The sequence below is a fragment of the Ovis aries genome, chromosome 22 (genome assembly GCF_016772045.2).
Source record: "Ovis aries strain OAR_USU_Benz2616 breed Rambouillet chromosome 22, ARS-UI_Ramb_v3.0, whole genome shotgun sequence".
In the NCBI taxonomy this organism is placed as follows: Eukaryota; Metazoa; Chordata; class Mammalia; order Artiodactyla; family Bovidae; genus Ovis; species Ovis aries.
Genome location: NC_056075.1, coordinates 5,120,210 through 5,147,635, shown reverse-complemented (window position 1 = coordinate 5,147,635; position 27,426 = coordinate 5,120,210). Strand labels below are relative to the sequence as shown.

At 36.7% G+C, this 27,426-nt stretch overlaps 1 protein-coding gene across 1 annotated transcript in view; it reads right to left on the bottom strand.

Moving 5' to 3' along the window:
- The window catches only part of PCDH15 (protocadherin related 15), a 1,094,267-nt gene that overhangs the window by 212,872 nt on the left and 853,969 nt on the right, over window positions 1-27,426 (bottom strand). The window contains exons 22-23 of the mRNA XM_060404607.1: window positions 13,369-13,509; window positions 11,315-11,427 (exon numbers count right to left, since the gene is read on the bottom strand). Coding sequence (XP_060260590.1) covers window positions 11,315-11,427; window positions 13,369-13,509 — 254 coding nt within the window. The remainder of the gene's footprint in view (window positions 1-11,314; window positions 11,428-13,368; window positions 13,510-27,426) is intronic.

Below are 27,426 nucleotides of genomic sequence, written 5' to 3'. Positions count from 1 at the left end.
TTCCTATTAAGATTGTATTTAATCCAGAATTCTAAAGCCACCTGTTTGAATTATCCATCTTCCTGTGTATATCTCATGTATGCATGAGATACATGTGTTTATAAACTTGTTCACTTTTCTCTTGTTAATTTGTCTTTTATGACAAGAATCTCAGTTAATAAATCTGAAGGATACAAGAAAAGATATTTTTCTTTCCCTACATAGTCACATTATTTGAAATGACTAAACTATAGAATTGATGAAAGTTTGGAAAAAAATGCATAAAAATAATTTAAAGGAGTAAATATGCTGATAATAACCTCAGCATGAAGAATAACTTCCCAATATTCATAACTATACAAAGATTGAAGAGGCAAATTTCTCATAACTGTAAGTTTCTTAGAGGAACCCAGTCAACTTTGTGGCAAGGATATTGGAGGAATCAAAAATTAAATTATTAGCCTGAATAAATGGTCTTTATGGCCTATTTCATTCATTTCATGGTATGACTTTTAGAATAGAATTTTTATGAGTAGGATTAACCTATTTTTCTGTCTTCTAATGAAAATCAAATGGTGAAAAATGGTTTAAATTATATAAGACTGAATATGTTTTAGAGAAACTTAATTGTCTGAATGGTAATAACTCAAAATTTATGATTATTTGTGTAAAGTTATGACCAACCTAGATAGCATATTGAAAAGCAGAGACATTACTTTGCCAGCAAAGATCTGTCTAGCTAAGGCTATGATTTTTCCAGTGGTCATGTGTGGATGTGAGAGTTGGACTGTGAAGAAAGCTGAGCGCTGAAGAATTGATGCTTGTTTTTTAAAAAAATGATGATGGTTATTATTTTCTACTTTACATTTGTACTTTACTTTTGTACATTTGTACATTTGTACTTTACTTTACTTTACTTTGTATTGGTTTTGCCACATATCAACATGAATCTGCCATGGGTGTACACATGTTCCCAATCCTGAACTCCACTCCCACCTCCCTGCCCCACACCATCGCAGCACTGTTTATAATAGCCAGGACATGGAAGCAACCTAGATGTCCATCAGCAGATGAATGGATAAGAAAGTTGTGGTACATATACACAACGGAGTATTACTCAGCCATTAAAAAGAATACATTTGAATCAGTTCTAATGAGGTGGATAAAACTGGAGCTGATTAAAAAGAGTGAAGTAAGCCAGAAAGAAAAACACCAATACAGTATACCAATGAATTGATGCTTTTGAACTGTGGTGTTGGAGAAGACTCTTGAGAGTCCCTTGGATTGCAAGGACATCCAACCAGTCCATTCTGAAGGAGATCAACCCTGGGATTTCTTTGGAAGGAATGATGCTAAAGCTGAAACTCCAGTACTTTGGCCACCTCATGCGAAGAGTTGACTCATTGGAAGACTCTGATGCTGGGAGGGATTGGGGGCAGGAGGAGAAGGGGACGACAAAGGATGAGATGGCTGGATGGCATCACTGACTCGATGAACCTGAGTCTGTGTGAACTCCGGGAGTTGCTGATGGACAGGGAGGCCTGGCGTGCTGCGATTCATGGGGTTGCAAAGAGTCAGACACGACTGAGCGACTGAACTGAACTGAACTGAGCAGCTAATAATTAGACTTATTGGGGGGAAAAAAAATGAAGTCAGCTGCATTATTTTGAGAAGGGAGGGTTGCTTCAAAAACCAAAAATAAAGAAATGTCATTAACTATAAGAAATTTATTTCAAGGGAAGGAAAGAGAGGGAGAATAAAGCGGGATGATTTGAAAATCAAATATGATCCAATAAAAAATAAAAACATATACAGGAAAAATGTAGGATGAACAAAGATAGGCAACTGTGGAAAAGTAATTAAACAATGTGATGAGGCCAAAAAAGAGATACACATTATTTTATCAAAGTCTGTTTTTATACAATTATATTAGACTTCATTTGCTATTATTTATTTCCCCCCTAGTACAGGGAAGGAAACCCTGACACTCGGAGTTTTTAATTGCCTGTTTTCAGGGGGAAAAGGTGAGATTAGAATGCCCTTCTTGCATCTACTTTTTTTTTAAGTGCTTTCACCTCCAAATAAACCTATGTCAAGTAGCATGTTCTGCCATTCTTTAACTCTAACAAAAAGGATAATTAAGGATTAATCACATTGCTTAGCATCTCTGGAATTTTTGTGCATTCCGCTGAGACAGTAATTGAACCTGAAAAAAAAAAAAATAACAGAGGGAAGGGGACATATGAAGTTAACACATTTCTGCCTTTATTTCTTTCTGGTTCCCTTTATTTCTCATTCATTTCTCTTTGTTTCTCTCTCACTCTCTTCCCCACTCCCTTTCTCTCCCCCTCTTTTTCTTTCATCAAGTGAAACTGGGTCAGTCTTCACAGCAATTTGAAATATTGTAGGCATTTTAACAAAGATTCTGGTTGACCATATAAAAAGAATATACCATAAACGAATAAAACACTTTCTCATAAATAGTAGTTTTAAGATGACAAACTGGAAAATATTATAACATATAATTTTTATTTTTTTTGTTTCTAATCTCATTTATTTTTTTTAATATGCCCTAATCTGCATTTATTTTTTTTAATTTTAAAATCTTTAATTCTTACATGCATTCCCAAACATGAACCCCCCTCCCACCTCCCTCCCCATAACATCTTTCTGGGTCATCCCCATGCACCAGCCCCAAGCATGCTGCATCCTGCGTCAGACATAGACTGGCGATTCAATTCACATGATAGTATACATGTTAGAATGGCATTCTCCCAAATCATCCCACCCTCTCCCTCTCCCTCTGAGTCCAAAAGTCCGTTATACACATCTGTGTCTCTTTCCCTGTCTTGCATACAGGGTCGTCATTGCCATCTTCCTAAATTCCATATATATGTGTTAGTATACTGTATTGGTGTTTTTCTTTCTGGCTTACTTCACTCTGTATAATCGGCTCCAGTTTCATCCATCTCAACAGAACTGATTCAAATGAATTCTTTTTAACGGCTGAGTAATACTCCATTGTGTATATGTACCACAGCTTTCTTATCCATTCATCTGCTGATGGACATCTAGGTTGTTTCCATGTCCTGGCTATTATAAACAGTGCTGCGATGAACATTGGGGTACATGTGTCTCTTTCCATTCTGGTTTCCTCGGTGTGTATGCCCAGAAGTGGGATTGCTGGGTCATAAGGTAGTTCTATTTGCAATTTTTAAGGAATCTCCACACTGTTCTCCATAGTGGCTGTACTAGTTTGCATTCCCACCAACAGTGTAGGAGGGTTCCCTTTTCTCCGCACCCTCTCCAGCATTTATTGCTTGCAGATTTTTGGATCGCAGCCATTCTGACTGGTGTGAAGTGGTACCTCATTGTGGTTTTGATTTGCATTTCTCTAATAATGAGTGATGTTGAGCATCTTTTCATGTGTTTGTTAGCCATCCGTATGTCTTCTTTGGAGAAATGTCTATTTAGTTCTTTGGCCCATTTTTTGATTGGGTCGTTTATTTTTCACAGAACTAGAACAAATAATTTCAAGATTTGTATGGAAATACAAAAAACCTCGAATAGCCAAAGCAATCTTGAGAAAGAAGAATGGAACTGGAGAAATCAACTTGCCTGACTTCAGGCTCTACTACAAAGCCACAGTCATCAAGACAGTATGGTACTGGCACAAAGACAGACATATAGATCAATGGAACAAAATAGAAAGCCCAGAGATAAATCCACACACATATGGACACCTTATCTTTGACAAAGGAGGCAAGAATATACAATGGAGTAAAGACAATCTCTTTAACAAGTGGTGCTGGGAAAACTGGTCAACCACTTGTAAAAGAATGAAACTAGATCACTTTCTAACACCACACACAAAAATAAACTCAAAATGGATTAAAGATCTAAATGTAAGACCAGAAACTATAAAACTCCTAGAGGAGAATATAGGCAAAACACTCTCAGACATAAATCACAGCAGGATCCTCTATGATCCACCTCCCAGAATTCTGGAAATAAAAGCAAAAATAAACAAATGGGATCTAATTAAAATGAAAAGCTTCTGCACAACAAAGGAAACTATAAGCAAGGTGAAAAGACAGCCTTCTGAATGGGAGAAAATAATAGCAAATGAAGCAACTGACAAACAACTAATCTCAAAAATATACAAGCAACTTATGCAGCTCAACTCCAGAAAAATAAACGACCCAATCAAAAAATGGGCCAAAGAACTAAATAGACATTTCTCCAAAGAAGACATACGGATGGCTAACAAACAAAGCTTCTAAAATGATTAATATATTATGGGATTAGTCATAACTAGCTAATATGACAACAAATCTAAATTTATTGCTCACATAACAGTTCATTGAGGGCTTCCTAAGCAAGCAGCTCTTCTCTAAGCAGAGATTCAGAGACCTAGGTCCCTTTTATCTTGTATTTCTACAACTGTCAACATATGGATCCCAAAGTTCCTCGGGTATTGTTTCCATTTCACTCACCCAAGGGAAAAAGGTTAATTGAGGCCAAGAAATGGTGTAGACAATATTGTTCCACATTTTATTGGCCAGAACTCAGTCACAGGGATCCACTAGCAAGTGAGACTAGGATAAGTGCTCTAGCTGTATAGCCAGGAGGGAGAGGAAAGGATTTAGGAAGGATCCAGGCATTTCTGCTATTCACTATTCAAAAAATCTTTTAAAAAATGGAGAGATAATTGATGAAGAAAATAGTTTTCACCCTTAGGTTTCTTTTTAAAAATAGTTCACATTTTACATCAAATTTAAGCCTATGTAAATATTTAAGTACAAAGGAGAAGGGGACCACAGAGGATAAGATGTTTGGATGGCATCATCGACTCAATGGACATGAGTCTGAGCAAACGCCAGGATATAGTGAAGGACAGGAAAGCCTGGCATACTGCAGTCCATGGGTTTGCAGAGGGTCAGACATGACTGAGGAACTGAACAACAACAACAAAATTTACATTTATTCGTAATGCAGCATTTTCTATCAGTATTTGACATGACTTTTGTATTATCCAGGTTTTCTGGCTGAATGACAGAAAAAAAAAAATCCTGTTTAGTATCTAAACACTATTAAGTCCATTATGGCAATTATACTGATTCTTGTATAGAATTTTCTTTGTAAACTGTAAGATGCAACAAGATTACGTAAATGCCTTTATGTGCCAGAATAATAAATGAACTTGATAGTCAAGGGCACTATTTGCAATTGTTAGAAATGTTCTTCTGGAAGGTCAAAGAATTCTTCCACATATTCTAATGCGACTATTTTAATTTTAGCACCAAATAATTGGCTAGCTTTTCTTCTCAGTTAACAGCTTTATTAATGAAATCTACCTGCAGTTAGTAGTTTTATGCAGAGATGATAAGAAATGGTAAATTATTCATTAAACAAAACATCCATATTTTTAAAAGTGACATTAAACAAAGACACTTAAAAAAAGAAATTGTTCGAGCAATGCCCTAATGCAATACATGATCTTGGCCTTAATGTGCAATATTTTAGCTAAAAGAGTTAATGAGCACTATAATGGAGAGATCTGGAGGGAAATATCTATTACTAAGGAAGTGGTTCCAAGGAAAGCACAGGAAAAAAAAGAAAAAAAGGACATCAATTACTGAGTTTATTTAAAGGGAAGGTGTTACACAGGACACTTTTTTCTTCTTTGGGGACTTTCAAAGAAAGACTAGATTTGAGGTGAGAAGCTTTAGAGAACAAGAGTGGGAATTACGTTGAGTTGAAGCTGAGGGATATCTGAACTGACCTAAAATACTAGGTACAAGTTTTGTAACAATCTGATCTAGGTAAGTGGAGAAATAACTCCAGAAAGAATGAAAGGATGGAGGCAAAGCAAAAACAACACCCAGTTGTGGATATGACTGGTGATAGAAGAAAGGTCCAATGCTGTAAAGAGCAATATTGCATAGGAACCTGGAATGTTAGGTCCATGAATCAAGGCAAATTGGAAGTGGTCATACAGGAGATGCTAACAGTAAACTTTAACATTCTAGGAATCAGCAAACTAAGATGGACTGGAATGGGTGAATTTAACTCAGATGACAATTATATCTACTACTGTAAGCAGGAATCCCTTAGAAGAAATGGAGTAGCCATCATAGTCAACAAAAGTCTGAAATGTAGTACTTGGATGCAATCTCAAAAATGACAGAATGATCTCTGTTCATTTCCAAGGCAAACCATTTAGTATCACAGTAATCCAAGTCTATGCCCTGACCAGTAATGCTGAAGAAGCTGAAGTTGAACAGTTTTATGAAGACCTTCAAGACATTCTAGAACTAACACCCAAAAAAGATGTCCTTTTCATTATATGGGGCTGGAATGCAAAAGTAGAAAGTCAAGAAACATCTGGAGTAACAGGCAAACTTGGCCTTGGAGTACAGAATGAAGCAGATCAAAGGCTAACAGAGTTGTGCCAAGAGAACACACTGGTCATAGCAAACACCCTCTTCCAACAACACAAGAGAAGATTCTACACATGGACATCACAAGATGGTTGACACTGACATCAGATTGATTATATTCTTTGCAGCCAAAGATGGAGAAACTCTATACAATCAGCAAAAACAAGACCTGGAGCTGACTGCGGCTCAGATCATGAACTCCTTATTGCCAAATTCAGATTGAAATTGAAGAAAGTGGGGAAAACTACTAGACCATTCAGATATGACCTAAATCAAATCCCATATGACTGGGATTTTGATATACAAGTGGAATCAGGAAATAGATTTAAAGGACTAGGTCTGACAGACAGAGTGCCTGAAGAACTATGGACAGAGGTTTGTGACCTTGTATAGGAAACAGGAATCAAGATCATTTCCAAGAAAAAGAAATGCAGAAGTCAAAATAGTTGTCTGAGGAGGCCATACAAATAGCTGTGAAAAGAAGAGAAGCTAAAGGAAAGGAGAACAGGAAAGATATACCCATTTGAATGCAGAGTTCCAAAGAATAGCAAGAAGAGGTAACAAAGCCTTCCTCAGCAATCAAAGCAAAGAAATAGAGGAAAACAATAGAATGGGAAAGACTAGAGATCTCTTCAAGTAAATTAGAGATAAAAGGGAACATTTCATGCAAAGATGGGCTCAATAAAGGACAGAAATGGTAGGTACCTAACAGAAGCAGAAGATGTTAAGAAGAGGTAGCAAGAATATACAGAAGAACTGTACAAAAAAATGTTCACAACCCAGATAATCACGATGGTGTGATCACTCACCTCAGTTCAGTTCAGTTAAGTCGCTCAGTCGTGTCTGACTCTTTGCAATCCCATGAATCGTAGCACGCCAGGCCTCCCTGTCCATCAACAAATCCTGGAGTTCACTCAGACTCAGGTTCATTGAGTCAGTGATGCCATCCAGCCATCTCATCCTCTGCTGTCCCCTTCTCCTCCTGCCCCCAATCCCTCTCAGCATCAGAGTCTTTTCCAATGAGTCAACTCTTCACATAAGGTGGCCAGAGAACTGGAGTTTCAGCTTTAGCATCATTCCTTCCAAAGAAATCCCAGGGCTGATCTTCAGAATGGACTGGTTGGATGTCCTTGCAGTCCAAGGCTCTCAAGAGTCTCCTCCAAGACCACAGTTCAAAAGCATCAATTCTTTGGCCCTCAGCCTTCTTCACAGTCCAACTCTCACATCCATACATGACCACTGGAAAAAGTATAGCCTTGACTAGACGGATCTTAGTCGGCAAAGTAATGTCTCTGCTTTTGAATATGCTATCTAGGTTGTTCATAACTTTTCTTCCGAGGAGTAAGTGTCTTTTAATTTCATGGCTGCAGTCACCATCTGTGGTGATTTTGAAGCCCCAAAAATAAATTCTGACACTGTTTCCACTGTTTCCCCATCTATTTCTCATGAAGTGATGGGACCAGATGCCATGATCTTCGTTTTCTGAATGTTGAGCTTTAAGCCAACTTTTTCACTCTCTTCTTTCACTTTCATCATGAGGCTTTTTAGTTCCTCTTCACTTTCTGCCATAAGGATGGTGTCATCTGCATGTCTAAGGTTATCGATATTTCTCCCAGCAATCTTGATTCCAGCTTGTGTTTCTTCCAGTTCAGCGTTTCTCATGATGTACTCTGCATAGAAGTTAAATAAGCAGGGTGCCAGTATACAGCCTTGACGTGCCCCTTTTCCTATTTGGAACCAGTCTGTTGTTCCATGTCCAGTTCTAACTGTTGCTTCCCTACCTGCATACAGATTTCTCAAGAGGCAGGTCAGGTGGTCAGGTATTCCCATTTCTCTCAGAATTTTCCACTGTTTATTGTGACCCACACAGGCAAAGGCTTTGGCATAGTCAATAAAACAGAAATAGATGTTTTCCTGGAACTCTCTTGCTTTTTCCATGGTCCCATCACTCACCTAGAGCCAGACATTCTGGAACGTGAAGTCAAGTGGTCCTTAGGAAGCATCACTACGAACAAAGCTAGTGGAGGTGATGGAATTCCAGTTAAGCTATTTCAAATCCTGAAAGATGATGCTGTGAAAGTGCTGTACTCAATTTGTCAGCAAATTTGGAATACTCAGCAGTGGCCACAGGATTGGAAAAGGTCAGTTTTCATTCCAATCTCAAAGAAAGGCAGTGACAAAGAATCCTCATACTACTGCACAACTGCACTCATCTCACCCACTAGTATAGTAATGCTTAAAATTCTCCAAGCCAGGCTTCAGCGATACATGAACAGTGAACTTCAAGATGTTCATGCTGGTTTTAGAAAAGGCAGAGGAACCAGAAATCAAATTGCCAACATCCACTGGATCATCCAAAAAGCTACAGAGTTCCAGAAAACATCTATTTCTGCTTTATTGACAATTCAAAGCCTTTGACTGTGTGGATCATAATAAACTGTGGAAAATTCTGAAAGAAATGGGAATACCCGACCACCTGACCTGCCTCTTGAGAAACGTGTATGCAGGTCTGGAAGCAATATTTACAACTGGACATGAACAACAGACTGGTTCCAAATAGGAAAAGGGGCACGTCAAGGCTGTATAGTGTCACCCTGCTTATTTAACTTCTATGCAGAGTGCATCATGAGAAAAGCTGGGCTGGAGGAAGCACAAGGTGGAATCAAGATTGCCGGGAGAAATATCAATAACCTCAGATATGCAGATGACACCACCCTTATGGCAGTAAGTGAAGAAGAACTAAAGAGCCTCTTGATGAAAGTGAAAGAGGAGAATGAATAACTTGGTTTAAAAAGCTCAACTTTCAGAAAACGAAGATCATGGCATCCGGTCCCATCACTTCATGGCAAATAAATGGGGAAACATTGGAAACAGTGTCAGACTTTATTTTTCTGGGCTCTGATATCACTGCTGATGGTGATTGCAGCCATGAAATTAAAAGATGCTTACTCCTTGGAAAGTGAAAGTGAAGTCGCTCAGTCGTGTCCAATTCTGTGCCACCGTGGACTATAGACCACCAGGCTCCTCTGTCTATGGGATTCTCCAGGCAAGAACACTGGAGTGGGTTGCCATTTCCTTCTCCAGGGGATCTTCCTGACCTAGGGATCGAACCCAGGTCTCCTGCATTGAGGCAGACGCTTTAACCTCTGAGCCACCAGGGAAGCCCCTAAGGTCCGTCTGATCAAGGCTATGGATTTTCCAGTGGTCATGTATGAATGTGAGAGTTGGACTGTGAAGAAAGCTGAGCACTGAAGAATTGATGTTTTTGACCTGTGGTTTTGGAGAAGACTCTTGAGAGTCCCTTGGACTGCAAGAAGATCCAACCAGTCCATCCTAAAAGAGATCAGGCCTGGGTGTTCATTGGAAGGACTGATGTTGAAGCTGAAACTCCAATACTTTGTCGACCTGATGCAAAGAACTGACTCATTGGAAAAGACCCTGATGCTGGAAAAGATTGAAGGTGGGAGAAGAAAGTGATGGCAGAGGATGAGATAGATGGTTGGATGGCATCACCGACTCAATGGACATGAGTGGGGTTGCAAAGAGTTGGACACAACTGAGCTACTGAACTGAACTCTTCAGTAGACTCTGAAAGTCTACTCTTTCTTCAAGAAGCAGCTCAAAACTATGGTGATCATATTCAGACACCATTAAGTGTGTCTCTAACATGCTTCCTTAGTATTTTGACCTTCTATTATTGTGTTTTTTCAGTGTATTATGCTTTTCATATAGTTCTTTGCTTCCAACCCATAGTTGTGAGCCTCTGGAGTGTAACGACTTTTGTCTTTGTCCAGAAAGAGTAAATAGAGAAATACAGTATATAGTGAGTCTCCATTCAATGTTTTTGAGAAAACTGTCTCCAACGGGTCCTAACACACTAATAAAAGTACATTAATATTTTAACTTAATTGAATTTTGAAAAATCATGAAGGAAATTATGCTGTATTTGCAGGTGAGCTTTACACAATATCCTTTCACTTACATCCAATCATGAAACAACCATGAACATATAGTAATTTTAGTGTCATTATTTTTTCAATAAATTCTCTTTCTAATACACACAGTGAACTGAACTGTGTTCCCCTGAAATTCATATTTGACATCCTATCCTTCAGTGGGATGTTATTTGGAGATGGGATCTTGGGAGGTATCTAGGTTTAGATGAGATCATGAAGCAGGGACACTTATCTTGGGGTTAGTGCCTTTGTAGGAAAAGATACCAGAGACATGCTTTCTTTCACTTTCCTCTATGTCAGGTTATAGCAACAAGGCAACAGTCTGCAAGCCAGGAAGAGACCTTTCACCAGAACCCAATCATGCTAAATCCCTAATCTTGAACTTCCAGCCTCCAGAGCTGTGTGAAAATAATGTCTGTTGTTTAAGACACAGAATCCTTGAAATTTGTTATGATAGCCTCACCTGACTAAGAATATATATACTGATTTTATAGCTGTAATATATATGTATAAATGTAAACAGACACACATTCTCTCACTCACTGATTGTATAGGTAATATCGTTTCAGATATAACTCAGAATTAAATGATGTAACTAGCAGCAACAAGAAAGTAAATATCTACTTTTTACCACTGAGATAATTAATCAGTTGCAAATTAAACCCCTAAATATAATATTGCAGTTTTCAAAGCTAACTTTAACTATTTTAAAGAATCCATTATTCATCAAACATTTCAAAAACTGATATTTATACTAGATTATCATTTAAGTATATTAACTTTTAAAATAAATATTATGTTAATTTAGAAAAGAAACTAAAATTAGGTCTGCTTCACTGATAAATTCACATTATATCAATTTTGAGAACTAAAAGAAAAGAAAACAAAACAGAATAAAAACATTTGTATATTACAAAACCTGAGAGTAATCAATACCTGTATTCCTCTTGTGTAAAGCGTGGGATTTCTCCTGGATGTAAGACAAGAATCTTCACAGTGGCACTGCTGGACATCACAGGCTCACCATCATCAAAAGCAACAATGACCAACTAAAAAAGTAATAAAAACTCAAGCTAAAGATGATTTAAAAGAAGAAGACAGAAGCATAATTTTTCCATGAATGTTTTAAATTATTGAACTGCCTGGTTCCAAAAGGGGGAGCAATAAACATTTTCTCATTGCCTACCAAGTAGAAGAGACATGCTAGGATATGCACAACAGTCCCACCAGGTAGATGTTATTATTTCCATTTGCCTGGTGAGAAAACTCAAAGAATTTCAGTTAATAGCTTTATGATATAATGAAACAGGGCACTCAAAGATGGTGCACTGGGACAACCCTGAGGGATGGTATGGGAAAGGAGTTGGGAGGGGGGTTCAGGATAGGGGAACACATGTACACCCATGGCTGATTCATGTCAATCTATGGCAAAAAACACTACAATATTGTAAAGTAATTAGCCTCCAATTAAAATAAATAAATTTATATTTTTTAAAAAGCTAGCAGTAAAACAGGTATAAGTTATTACATCTCTCAAAACCTCTCTTTCACAATTCCACTGGTGCCTACAGTAAAAACATGAAACTTTTATAAGTTTGAACACATTTTAAAAGTATTAAGTTCAGTTGCATCGATAGCAAAAAGCTAATTAGCTTGCTTATAAAAAGAAATTAATTTTTCCAGTGAATCAATTGTCTGCAAAATTATACAGAAGAAATTCTTCACTTTGGAGGATAAAATTGGAAATCTTCATAGTTTAACACACTTTGATATGCACTCTCTTAAAAACAATTAATTATATAAAACCAAGTTCATACTTCAGAATAAAGAATGTTCAAATGATGTGAACTAAATAAAAAGTTTTAGTCTTAAGATTAATATTATTTGTTATTACAATAGCTTTTATAATCATCATTTTTTGACTTACTGTATTATGTCGAGAAGAACTTAAGTTTATTTTAAGAAATATTAAAGTTCAAAACTATGTATTTTTCTAGAATGTGTATACTTTTGGATGCTGCAGGTGACTAATCTAAACTAAATCAAATTGGATCATGGAACCACAATCAAAAGTCATCCTGAGAGTCACAATTTGCCTTCAGGTTAATACTTACAAACAGAACAATTATTTCAAATGGAGATAAAATTATGTGAGACAGTGCTCATTGATATTCACAAGGTTAACTGGTCAAAGTATCACCCCAATGTATGGTCAAAGGCTTTATTCTCAGAGACAAAATTTTTCTAGTAACTTCAGAGAATGGAAACAGTCAATGTTTAATATAATAGATTATTTATGATAATAGTGAAGGGTAATATTATTTCAAATTTTCTAAAAGTATAATGTATCAAGAAGACATAAACTTGAACCAGCAATTGCCTCTAGGTACTGATTTGAAGAAAGGAAATATCAAGTGGTAAATTATATCTGAACAAGGAGTTTTGCAACAGTAAATATTGTCGTAACAAAAATTGGAAACAGGCTAATTATCCAACAACAAGTTATTGGACAAAAAAAAAAGAAAAAGAAAAAAGCAATACTATATTCATGCAATAGAACATTGTACAACCATTTAAATATCATTAACAGTATTTTTAAATATAAATTTATTTATTTTAATTGGAGGTTAATTACTTTATAATATTGTATTGGTTTTGCCATACTTAAATTTTAAAAAGTATTATGAATAATACAATCATACACTCATGCTATTTTTAAAAGTTTTATATGCTTTCATTTGCAGGGAATTTTATCACAAATATAGAGATAAAATGGTAAATTTTAACCTCAAGATAAGAAATACCAAGCATTTTTTTCTTTTTTACTTAACTGTAGTTTCTAAGTGCCTATGCAGTAAAAATGTACTGTTTTGTAGCTTTAAAATATTAAAAAGGAGAAAAATGGGAAAGTGTATGGTTATTTGTTAAACCAAACTCTAAAATAAAAGTTAAATGTCAAATAGACACTATAAAGAAAACACTGAACTGACCTTAAAAATTGTTGTAGGTTCTTCATTAAGATTAACTCGAGTTATTATTCTTCCAGAATCTTCTTCTACATCAAAAATACTTGCAGGATAAGGAAATTGGACATCATCTACCCTATACCTCACACGGCTTGCAGGTAATCCCTAAAATAAAATTATATGTTATTTCACAAAATGAAAGCAAAATATAGTGGTAACGCAAAATTGATTCGTAAAATAAATAGCCATTTAGAAATGAAAAATGATATTTTAACTTTTCATATTTTCAGGTTTAAAATGTAGCAGAACTTTTATTTCTTTAGAATAACAATCTGAATCACAGAAGTGTCTTTATTACATGTTATTTAAAAGTATTTATGTAAAAGAATAAATCAAAGGTTTCCTTGGATGTCTTCCCTCCATATTTCTTTAACTATATGAATTTCACGTTCTTCTTTGAACATTTTTTCTCTTTAATATTTTATCATCTGAGATCATTATAAGTTATTTTCCCTATTAGAACTCTGTGATGCTCAGAGAAGATAAAGTGTGAAGGATTAAGGTAAACTGGAGGAGTGGGTATGAAAGTAAAAGAAACATTACTTTCCATCTGTTCTATGCTGTTTACTAGGCAAGCTTATTTTCATAAGCCAATTTTTACAACAATCCTTTAGGATAATATTACTACTAATGATGATAGTAATAATAGTAAAATAATGATAGTTAATATGTTGGAAGCTTATTATTTGTGAGAATCATACTAAAATTTTTATATATATAGTCTACCACACATTTTTTAAATGAACTTGAAGCTTATATGGCATTTGAAAATGTTGAAATATTCCAGACATATATTAAGATAAGTTGGAATATCAAACAAAAAATTATTTGTAAAGAAAAGCTAACATTTGATAATTTTGAAAAACAGTCGGTAACTATAACAGTCAAAAATACATTGAATGTCATCAGTTATATTAGAGCTAAGACTGGCTTTACTTTTAATTATAATGGGGTGGTCACTCTACTTTTTTTTAAGTGCTTACAGCCAGTAAATCTCATCCGTCCTAGAGGTAAGATAAACACCTCGGACTCAGAGCTAATATGTGGTCAAGTTTGATTTCAAATCTTAACAAACACTGTGTTATATCACAAAACTCTTTAGAGAAGAACAACTTCTATTCAGCATTATCCTGATGCGGTATAAGGGTGTAACACCACTGTTACCTCATATGCTCACTTGATTAACGAGGCTTTGTGGGATGATGGCTCTGAGAACATTATTCTCGATATTGAGCTTCTTCATGACTATCTTTGAATAGAATGTGTTGCTCATGTTTATTCCTGAGTCACATTGGGGTTACAGGACAAATATGTCAGCCTACAGAACTTGTATAATCCCCTAATTACTAGCTGTAAATCCAATCCTTTCATTCATGCCATCTTGGTTTATCACTACCTCCTTGAACACTTGATGCAACTCTGTTCACTCTGTTTTTCCTTCTTTCTATCTGGTGACTGCATCTCAGATTCTGCTTGTTCCCACTCTTCTTAGAGTGTCCCAAGGCTCTGTGACAGGCAGTTTTATCTTCTCTACCTCTGCTCAAGTCCTGTAGAATTTCTTCTAGTCCATGATTTACCTACCTCCTATTTGTTAATAATCCTAAATTTAAATTTTTAGCACTTTTGTTACTAGAGAAAAATTACAGCAAAAACCATTTCAAAAACAAATTTTCAGTTTCTACTAGCATCAATATCCATTCAGTCTATAATATCGCAATTCTTAGGACTATCATGACTCAGTTATCAATAAATGTACAATATGTCAGTTATATTTAGCATTTGTCTAATAACACCAAGATATTAGTGATACATTTGGAATTTATAGTTTAATTGATAAAACAAATCAAAACCAAACAACTTTTAGTGTTACAGAGTGTTATCCTGAAGATGCCTAAAATACTTTGCTATCCAGAATATCTTACAATCTTCCTAGAGGATAGCTACAGAGAAGGTTGTATGTAGAAGAACATATATGTTATATATTAGCCATATCAGTAGCTTTTGAATTCTGATTTGTCACAAATTACTATCACATAAAGAAAATGTGGCCCTAAGATGACATTTTAAGCCCATAAAAGACATTTTCATTGTTTCTTAAATCACCCTGTTATCAAGGCACATTTCATTTCATAAAACATAATACATCTAAATACCTAAAATGATTTAGATGTTCTTTGAATATATTCAAAAGTTTTTTTTCTCTTTCTTTCATTTTCTCCTTCCCTCTCTGCTCACAACCTTCTTCTCTTCTTCGTTCTATTTTCTCTTTCCTTTCCTTTCCTTTTCCTCTCTGTTTCCTTCCCTCTCTTCCTAATTTTCCTTCTAAAATACATATATTTTTAAATAATAGCCTTTTTTCAATTTGTTAATGTGGTGTATCACATAGATTTTTGCGAATACTGAAAACTCCTTGCATCCCTGGGATAAAGCCCACTTGGTCATGATGTATGACCTTTTCAATATACTGTTGAATTCTGTAAAAAGCATAAGATTATCTAAATGGATGCAGAGAAAGCCTTTGACAAAATTTACCATCCATTTATGATAAAAACTTTCCAGAAAGCAGGCATAGAAGGAACGTACCTCAACATAATAAAAGCCATATATAATAAACCCACAGCAAACATTATCCTCAATGGTGAAAAATTGAAAGCATTTCCCCTAAAGTCAAGAAGGAGACAAGGGTGCCCACTCTCACCACTACTATTCAACATAGTTTTGGAAGTTTTAGGCACAGCAATTAGAGAAGAAAAAGAAATAAAAAGATTCCAGATTGGAAAAGAAGAAATAAAACTCTCATTGTTTGCAGATGACATGGTCCTCTACATAGAAAACACTAAAGACACCACCAAAAAATTATGAGTTAATCAGGGAATATAGTAAAGTATAGTAAAGGATATAAAATTAACACAGAGAAATCCGTTGCATTCCTATACACTAACAAGAAAAAGAAAAGAAAAATTAAGGAAACAATTACATTCACTGTTGCAATGAAAAGAATAAAATACTTAGGAATAAAGCTACGTAAAGAAACAAAAGACTTATATAGAAAACTAAAAAACACCTGTGAAAGAAATCAAAGATGACACTAATAGATGGAGAAATATACCATGTTCATGGATTGGAAGAATCAATAGAGTGAAAATGAGTATACTACCCAGAGCAATCTATAGATACAATGCAATCCCTATCAAACTACCAATGGTATTTTTCACAGAGCTAGAACAAATAATTTCACAATTTGTACGGAAATATAAAAACCTCGAAAAGCCAAAGCAATCTTGAGAAAGAAAAATGGAACTGGAGGAATTAACCTGCCTGACTTCAGGCTCTACTACAAAGCCACAGTCATCAAGACAGTATGGTACTGGAACAAAGACAGAAATATAGATCAATGGAACAAAATAGAATGCCCAGAGATAAATCCACACACCTATGGACACCTTATCTTTGACAAAGGAGGCAAGAATATACAATGGAGAAAATACAATCTCTTTAACAACTGGTGCTGGGAAAACGGGTCAACCACTTGTAAAAGAATGAAACTAGAACACTTTCTAACACCATACACAAAAATAAACTCAAAATGGGTTAAAGATCTAAATGTAAAACCAGAAATGACAAAACTCCTAGAGGAAAACATAGGCAAAACACTCTCTGACATAAATCACTGAAGGATCCTCTACAATCCACCTCCCAGTGTAATGAAAATAATAGCAAAAATAAACAAATGGGACCTAATTAAACTTAAAAGCTTTTGCACAATAAAGGAAACTATAATCAAGGTGAAAAAGACAGCCCTCAGAATGGGAGAAAATAATAGCAAATGAAACACTGACAAACAACTAATCTCAAAAACATACAAGCAGCTCCTGCAGCTCAATTCCAGAAAAATAAATGACCCAATCAAAAAATGGGCCAAAGAACTAAACAGATATTTCTCCAAAGAATACATACAGATGGCTAACAAACACATGAAAAGATGCTTAACTATCACTCATTATCAGTTCAGTTCAGTTCAGTCGTTCAGTCGTGTTTGACTCTGCAACCCCATGAATCACAGCACGCCAGGCCGCCCTGTCCATCACCAACTCCCGGAATTCACTCAGGCTCAGGTCCATAGAGTCAGTAATGCCATCCAGTCATCTCATCCTCTGTCGTCCCCTTCTCCTCCTGCCCCTAATCCCTCCCAGCATCAGAGTATTTTCCAATGAGTCAACTCTTCGCATGAGGTGGCCAAAGTACTGGAGCTTCAGCTTTAGCATCATTCCTTCCAAACAAATCCCAGGGCTGATCTCCTTTAGAATGGACTGGATGGATCTCCTTGCAGTCCAAGGGACTCCCAAGAGTCTTCTCCAACACCACAATTCAAAAGCATCAATTCTTCAGCGGTCAGCCTTTTTCACAGTCCAACTCTCACATCCATACATGACCACAGGAAAAAGCATAGCCTTGACTAGACAGACCTTTGTTGGCAAAGTAATGTCTCTGCTTTCGAATATGCTATCTAGGTTGGTCATAACTTTTCTTCCAAGGAGTAAGCGTCTGTTAATTTCATGGCTGCAGTCACCATCTGCAGTGATTTTGGAGCTCCCCCAAAAATAAAGTCTGACACTGTTTCCACTGTTTCCGCATCTATTTCCCATGAAGTGATGGGACCAGATGCCATGATCTTCGTTTTCTGAATGTTGAGAGAAATGCAAACCAAAACCACAATGAGGTACCATCTCACATTGGTCTGAATTACTGCTATCAAAAATCTACTAACAATAAATGCTGGAGAGGGTCCGGAGAAAAGGGAACCCTCTCACACTCCTTTAAAAACTGGAAAGAGAGCTGCCTTATGACCCAGCAATCCCTCTTCTGGGCATACACACTGAGGAAACCAGAATTGAGAGAGACACATGTACCACAATATTCATCACAGCACTGTTTATAATAGCCAGGACATGGAAGCAACCTAGATGTCTATCAGCAGAATAATGGATAAGAAAGCTGTGGTATATATACACAATGGAATATTACTCAGCTATTACAAAGAATGCATTTGAATCAGTTCTAATGAGGTGGATGAAACTGGAGCCAAATATACAGAGTGAAGTAAGTCAGAAAAATACCAATACAGTATATTAATGCATATATATGGAATTTAGAAAGATGATAATGATGACCCTATATGTGAGACACTAAAGAGACACAGAGATAAAGAACAGACTTCTGGACTTTGTGGGAGAAGACAAGGGTGGGATGAATTGAGAGAATATCATTGAAACCTGTATAGTACCATATGTAAAACAGATCACCAATCCAGGTTCGATGCATGAGACAGGGTGCTCAGGGCCAGTACACTGGAATGACCCTGATGGATGGGATGGGGAGGGAGGTGGGATGGGATTTCAGGATGGAGGACACATGTACACCCATGGCTGATTCATGTTAATGTATGGCAAAACCCACCACAAACTTGCAAAGTGATTACTCTCCTATTAAAATTAACTAATTAATTTAAAAAAATTAGACAAGAAGGGAGATAAGACAAAAGATATTCAATCTACAGTCACCCTTTTAAGGCTAAGTTTTCAATTCCAGTAATTATTAAAAGGTGTTAGAGAATTTTTTCTATTCAGTGAAGCTTTTCCCTGAACTCATCACAGAAAGGAAGGTCTTGCTGATACAGGCCAGTATTTCCTTTTGTGAATATATAACATGATTTATATGATCTTGGTGTCATATTTTTAAACTGCTTATAGAATAAATCTTTACAAGTAGTTTGGTTGCAACAAACTATAATTATGAGCTAGAACTATTTCCACGCAAACTTTTTAAGCAAATGAATAGCTCTCTTCTATATTTAAGAATGAAACTGAGATGAAATGTTAAAATAAAAAAGAAGCCTTGCTTTTATAGTTAAATAATTAAATTTTGTAATAGGTCAATGTAATTGGCTTGGGGGAACAGCTTCAACTAACTTGTCTAGCATTGCTCCAGGAGTATTTACAACATGAATCAGGTCAAATGCACGTTTTTTAGAAATTAATAAAAATTGAAACTATTATGGCTTTAATTGGGGATTTCCTGGTAGCTCAGCTGTTAAAAAAACCTACCTGCAATACAGGAGTCCCCGTTTCGATTGCTGGGTTGGGAAGATCCCCTGGAGGATGGCATGGCAACTTACTCCAGTATTCTTGCCTGGAGAATCCCCATAGACAGAGGAGCCTGGTGGATTACAGTTGATGGGGTCACAAAGAATCAGATGTGACTGACTAAGCACAGCACATGGCATTAGTCTTAATAATGTGCAATTCAGAATTACAGAACAACTAAAAAGAGATCATTATAAACTTTATCACTAAAACTTTATCACCTGGTTCAGTTCAATTCAGTCACTCAGTCGTATCCAATAATTTACGACCCCATGGGCTGCAGCACTTCCAGGCTTCCCTGTCCATCACCAACTCCTGGAGCTTGCTCAAACTCAAGTCCATTGAATCTGTGATGCCACCCAACTATCTCATCCTCTGTTGTCCCCTTCTCCTTCTGCCTTCAATCTTTCTCACCATCAGGATCTTTTCCAATAAGTCAGTTCTTCACAACAGGTGGTCAAAGTACTGAAACTTCAGCATTGTCCTTTCAGTGAGTATTCAGGACTGATTTCCTCTAGGATTGACTGGTTGGATCTCCTTGCAGTCCAAGGGACTCTCAAGAGTCTTCACCAACACCACAGTTCAAAAGCATCACTTCTTTGGCACTTGTTTTTTTTATGGTCCAACTGTCACATCCAAACGTGACTACTGGAAAAACCATAGCTCTGACTATATGGAACTTCTTGGCAAAATAATGTCTCTGATTTTTAATATTTATCATTACAATTATTAAATATTATTTAATACCTGATCATATTAAAATTTAATACACATCACAATATTATATGGTACAAAATTCACTAACTACATTTTAAAAAATAGTCCATTGAGCTTAGGAGTTACATATTTTTATAACTATGAGATAATGAGATACAAATATTCAAATTACCATTTATGTAATAAAAATTTACCAAATATTTGTTCCTTTATTTTAAATTGCACTAGAAATAGAGTGATCTTTCTTTACTCTTACACATTTTCAATAAGTTGATAATTCTTTCAGCTGAATACATTAGTTAATCATATTTATTATTATTTTTAAAGTAAATGAATCTATTAAAACATACTTAAATTGAAATAAATATACTTTATCATTGTTTTCTATTTTGATTTAGGATAACATAGTATATAAATTATACTTTATCTTTACCTATATATATTTATAACTGTAAGAGATATTTTTGGACCATCAATATTGAAGAAAGACTTATCTTTTCACAATATACAATGGAGTAAAGACAATCTCTTTAACAAGTGGTGCTGGGAAAACTGGTCAACCACTTGTAAAAGAATGAAACTAGATCACTTTCTAACACCGCACACAAAAATAAACTCAAAATGGATTAAAGATCTAAATGTAAGATCAGAAACTATAAAACTCCTAGAGGAGAACATAGGCAAAACACTCTCAGACATAAATCACAGCAGGATCCTCTATGATCCACCTCCCAGAATTCTGGAAATAAAAGCAAAAATAAACAAATGGGATCTAATTAAAATTAAAAGCTTCTGCACAACAAAGGAAAATATAAGCAAGGTGAAAAGACAGCCTTCTGAATGGGAGAAAATAATAGCAAATGAAGCAACTGACAAACAACTAATCTCAAAAATATACAAGCAACTTATGCAGCTCAACTCCAGAAAAATAAACGACCCTATCAAAACATGGGCCAAAGAACTAAATAGACATTTCTCCAAAGAAGACATACGGATGGCTAACAAACACATGAAAAGATGCTCAACATCACTCATTATTAGAGAAATGCAAATCAAAACCACAATGAGGTACCACTTCACACCAGTCAGAATGGCTGCGATCCAAAAATCTGCAAGCAATGAATGCTGGAGAGGGTGTGGAGAAAAGGGAACCCTCCTACACTGTTGGTGGGAATGCAAACTAGTACAGCCACTATGGAGAACAGTGTGGAGATTCCTTAAAAAATTGCAAATAGAACTACCTTATGACCCAGCAATCCCACTTCTGGGCATACACACCGAGGAAACCAGAATTGAAAGAGACACATGTACCCCAATGTTCATCGCAGCACTGTTTATAATAGCCAGGACATGGAAACAACCTAGATGTCCATCAACAGATGAATGGATAAGAAAGCTGTGGTACATATACACAATGGAGTATTACTCAGCAGTTAAAAAGAATTCATTTGAATCAGTTCTGATGAGATGGATGAAACTGGAGCCGATTATACAGAGTGAAGTAAGCCAGAAAGAAAAACACCAATACAGTATACGAACACATATATATGGAATTTAGGAAGATGGCAATGATGACCCTGTATGCAAGACAGGGAAAGAGACACAGATGTGTATAACGGACTTTTGGACTCAGAGGGAGAGGGAGAGGGTGGGATGATTTGGGAGAATGACATTCTAACATGTATACTATCATGTGAATTGAATCGCCAGTCTATGTCTGACGCAGGATGCAGCATGCTTGGGGCTGGTGCATGGGGATGACCCAGAAAGATGTTATGGGGAGGGAGGTGGGAGGGGGGTTCATGTTTGGGAATGCATGTAAGAATTAAAGATTTTAAAATTTAAATAATAAAAAACTTAATAAATAAATAAATAAATAAATAATAAAAAAAATAAAATAAAATAAAATTTTTAATGCTATGCTTTTCACCTGTTTAGGAAATGCATCCAAATTGTGGGTTCAAGAGTATAAGATGAATTATCTTATTGTTTTAGGTCACCATCAAGTGGAAAAAAAAAAAAAAATCTTAGATAGTCACTTGAAAGTGAAAGTCGCTCAGTCGTGTCTGACTCTTTGCTACCCCATGGGCTATACAGCCCATGGAATTCTCCAGGCCAGAATACTGGAATGGGTAACCTTTCCCTTCTCCAGGGGATCTTCCCAACCCAGATATCAAACCCAAGTCTCCCACATTGTGAGTAGATTCTTTACCAGCTGAGCCACACGGAAAGCCCAAGAATATTGGAGTGGGTAGCATATCCCTTCTCCAGTGGATCTTCCCGACCCAGGAATAGAAACCGAGTCTCCTGCATTGCAGGCGGGTTTTTTTTTTTTTTTTTTTTTTTTTTACCAACTGAGCTATGAGGGAAGCCCTCATAAGATATTCACTTAATGGAATTTATTTAATTGTATTCTTGAATTCAATAGCTATATGTTTATGTATCATCCTTAGAGTATAGATATTTTAATCTCGTGCAGTGAAATATATTTTGCTGTTTTGAGAGGTGTTTTGTCTTTTACCAAGAGACTATAAAATGGACTTTGAAAGTGTTAGTCTTTCTGTCATGTCCAACTCTTTGCAACGCCATGGACTGTAACTCACAAGGCTCTTCTATCCATGGAATTCTCCAAGCAAGCATACTGGAGTGGGTAGTCATTCCTTTCTCCTGGGGATCTTCCCAACTCTGGGATCAAACTCAGATCCTCCCCCATTGAAACCAGAATTTTTTACCACCTGAGCCACTAGGGAAACTCTAAGAATACTAGAGTGAGCAGCCATTTGCTTCTCTAGGGAATCTTCCCAATCCAGGGATTGAACCCAGGTCTCTCACACTGTGGGCAAATTCTTTACCATCTGAGTCACTAAGATACAACACAATCTATGAAACATTAGTACATAATCTCATAATATATGTAATAGTACATAGAAAATGAGATTATTTAAGCAATTTTGGAATTTTTCCCTATTTATCCAGCCATTTTGAAAAGACATTAAAAAGGCAACAAATTCAGACAGAACTAACCAAGACATAAACATTAATTTAACAGTAAAGTGATGAGATTGTTAAGATTCTCAACAGGCAGTGGTAACAAAGATACAGTTTCCTATCATTATGCCTGTTGGAGTACTCTGAAGTGTAAATACAATGAGTTTCTTTAAAAAATAACGGAAACTGAGGACATGTAAGAAACATAGGAGAACACCTTCTTTTAAACCTTTTCATTTAGCTTGGCAGCTATTTCTATAAATCCAGCAGACCTCATTATCTGAGCAAGGATTACTTCAGATAACCATAATTTTAAAGGACTAATAAGGTGCCTCTTGAGAAACCTGTATGCAGGTAGGGAAGCAACAGTTAGAACTGGACATAGAACAACAGACTGGTTCCAAATAGGAAAAGGAGTATGTCAAGGCTGTATATTGTCACCCTGCTTATTTAACTTCTATGCAGAGTACATCATGAGGAATGCTGGGCTGGATGAAACACAAGCTGGAATCAAGATTGCCAGGAGAAATATCAATAACCTCAGATATGCAGATGACACCACCCTTATGGTAGAAAGTGAAGAGGAAATAAAAAGCCTCTTCATGAAAGTGAAAGAGGAGAGTGAAAAAGTTGGCTTAAAGCTCAACATTCAGAAAACAAAGATCATGGCATCTGGTCACATCACTTCATGGGAAATCGATGGGGAAACAGTGGAAACAGTGTCAGATTTTATATTTTGTGGCTCCAACATCACTGCAGATGTTGATTGCAGCCATGAAATTAATAGACGCTTACTCCTTGGAAGAAAAGTTATGACCAACCTAGATACCATATTAAAAAGCAGAGATATTACTTTGCCAACAAATATTTGTCTAGTCAAGGCTATGGTTTTTTCAGTGGTCATGTACGGATGTGAGAGTTGGACTGTGAAGAAATCTGAGCACCGAAGAATTGATGCTTTTGAACTGTGGTGTTGGAGAAGACTCTTGAGAGTCCCTTGGACTGCAAGGAGGTCCATCCAGTCCATTCTAAAGGAGATCAGTCCTGGGTATTCATTGGAAGGACTGATGCCAAAGCTGAAACTCCAATACTTTGGCCACCTCATGAGAAGAGTTGACTCATTGGAAATGACCCTGATGCTGGAAGGGATTAGGGGCAGGAGAAGAAGGGAATGATAGAGGATGAGATGGCTGGATGGCATCATCGACTCGTTGGACATGAGTTTGAGTGAACTCTGGGAGTTGGTGATGGACAGGGAGGCCTGGTGTGCTGCGATTCATGGGGTCGTAAAGAGTCGGACAAGACTGAGTGACTGAGCAGAACTGAACTGATCTCTCTAAACGTGAGTTTCATGAATTTGAAAATTCAATAGAAGCATCAAAGGATATTTTGGTGAATGGAAGTTGGGATTAAGAAGGATTTCTCTGCTAGCACATCATTCAGTTCAGTTCAGAAGCAGGTCAGGTGGTCTGGTATTCCCATCTTTAGAGAGATACATTTCCATAAATAAAACGTTCAAAATAAAGATCATGATATGACTGAGAACTTAATCATTCAAATGCTGAAAACCTTAGCTTGGTGTCAGGTAGATGACTGAAATCAACTGCAGTTTAGAACAAATCCCAGAGGACTTTTTATTTGCCCATAGATAAAAAAACATTTAACACAATAAAGGCCAGAAATGGCAAAGACCTAACAGAAGCAGGAGAGATTAAGAAGAAGTGGCAATAATACACAGAAGAATTATACAAAAGGATCTTAATAACCTGTATAAACATGAAGGTGCGGTCATTCACCTAGAGCTAGATATTCTGGAGAGGGAAGTCAAATGTGGCTTAGGAAGAATTACTATGAACAAAGTTAGAGGAGGTGATAGAATTCCAGCTGAGTTATTTCAAATCCTAAAAGATGATTCTATTAAAATATTGCATATGCCACTAAATTTGGGAAACTCAGCAGTGGCCACATGACTGGAAAAGATTGAGTGTTCATTCCAATTCCAAAGAAAGGAAATGCCAAAGAATGCTCAAACTATTGCATGATTGCACTCATTTCACATGCTAGCAAGGTAATGCTCAGAATCCATCAAGCTAAACCTTAGCAGTACATGAATCAAGAAATTCCAGATGTACAAGCTGGATTTAGAAAAGGCAGAGGAACCAGAGATAAAATTTCAGACATCTGTTGTATCGTAGAGAAAGCAAGGGAATTCCAGAAAAAAAAAAAAAAAAAACAGCTATTTCTGCCTCTTTGACTATGCTGAAGCCTTTGACTGTGTGGATCATAGCAAACTGTGGAAAATTCTTAAAGAGATGGAAATACCAGACCATCTTACCTGTCTCCTGAGAAACCTGTATGCAGGTCAAGAAGCAACAGCTGGAACCACACATGCAAAAATGGACTGGTTCAAAATTGGGAAACAAATACATCAAGACTGCATACTGTCACCCTTATTATTTAACTTCTATACAGAGTACATCATGCAAAATGCCATGCTGGATGACTCACAAGCAGGAGTCAAGACTAAAATATCAACAGATGATACCACTCTAATGACAGAAAGTGAAGAGGAACTGAAGAGCCTCTTATGATGGTGAAAGAAGACAGTGAAAAAGCTGGCTTAAAACCAGCATTCAAAAAACCAAGGTCTTGGCATCTGGCCCATCACTTCATTGTAAATAGATGGAGAGAAAGTGGAAACAATGGCAGATTTTATTTTCTTGGGCTCCAGAATCACTGTGGATGGTTGATTACAGTCATGAAATTAGCATACACTTGCTCCTTGGAAGAAAATCTATGAAAAACCTAGCAGGGTATTAAAAATCAGAACTATCACTTTGCCAACAAATGTCCATTAGTCAAAACTATATTTTTTCTAGGTGTTTTGTACGGATGCGAGAATTGGACCATAAAGAAGGCTGAGCACCAAAGAACTGATGCTTTCAAGTTGTGGTGCAGGCAAAGACTCTTGAGAGTCTCTTGGACAGCGAGGAGATCAAACCTGTCAATCCTAAAGAAAATCAACTCTGAATATTCATTGGAAGAACTGATGCTAAAGCTGAAGCTCCAATACTTTGACCTGATGCAAAGAGCCAACTCATTGGAAAAGACTCTGATGCTGGGAAAGATTGAGATCAGGAGGAGGGGATGACAGAGGATGAGATGGTTGGAAGACATCACCAGCTCAGTGGACATGAATTTGAGCATACTCTGGGAGATAGTGATGGAGAGGGAAGCTTGATATGCTACAGTCCATGGGGTCACAAAAAGTCGGAGATGATTTAGTTACTGAATGGAGAATTTCCAGATATAAGCTGGATTTAGACAAGAGAGAGGAACTAGAGGTTAAATTGCCCCCATACATTCAGTTCAGTTCAGTTCAGTCGCTCAGTCGTGTCCGACTATTTGCGACCACATGCATCGCAGCACACCAGGCCTCCCTGTCCATCAGCAACTCCTGGAGTTCACTCAGACTCACGTGCATCGAGTCAGTGATGTCATCCAGCCATCTCATCCTCTATCATTCCCTTCTTCTCCTGCCCCTAATCCAGCATCAGGGTCATTTCCAATGAGTCAGCTCTTCGCATGAGGTGGCCAAAGTGCTGGAGCTTCAGCTTTAGCATCATTCCTTCCAAAGAAATCCCAGGGTTGATCTCCTTCAGAATGGACTGGTTGGATCTCCTTGCAGTCCAAGGGACTCTCAAAAGTCTTCTCCAACACCACAGTTCAAAAGCATCAATTCTTCGTTACTCAGCCTTCTTCGCAGTCCAACTCTCACATCCATACATGACTACTGAAAAAACCATAGCCTTGATCATAGAGAAAAAGCAAGAAAATTCCAGAAAAACATCAACCTTACTTCTCAGCCTCTGTCCTATTCTATGTTACTTCCTTTAATTATATCTAATACAGTCTGTTGTTATGTCAATTCTTAAAAATAAAGACACAATCCTCTGGATTTTTCTAATAAATTAATCCTCATGTGATCTATATTAATACACCAGCTGCACTAAACAATGTGCTAAATCAGAGTTACACACTCAAACTAATGCTGAACAAGATTGAAATTTCTGAGTATACTATGGGTAATTGCAAGAATCATAGCTACATGGGTAATTTTCTATGTGGTTTAGAGGACCACTAAGAATTTACTTGCCTCGGCATGTGGCTAAAT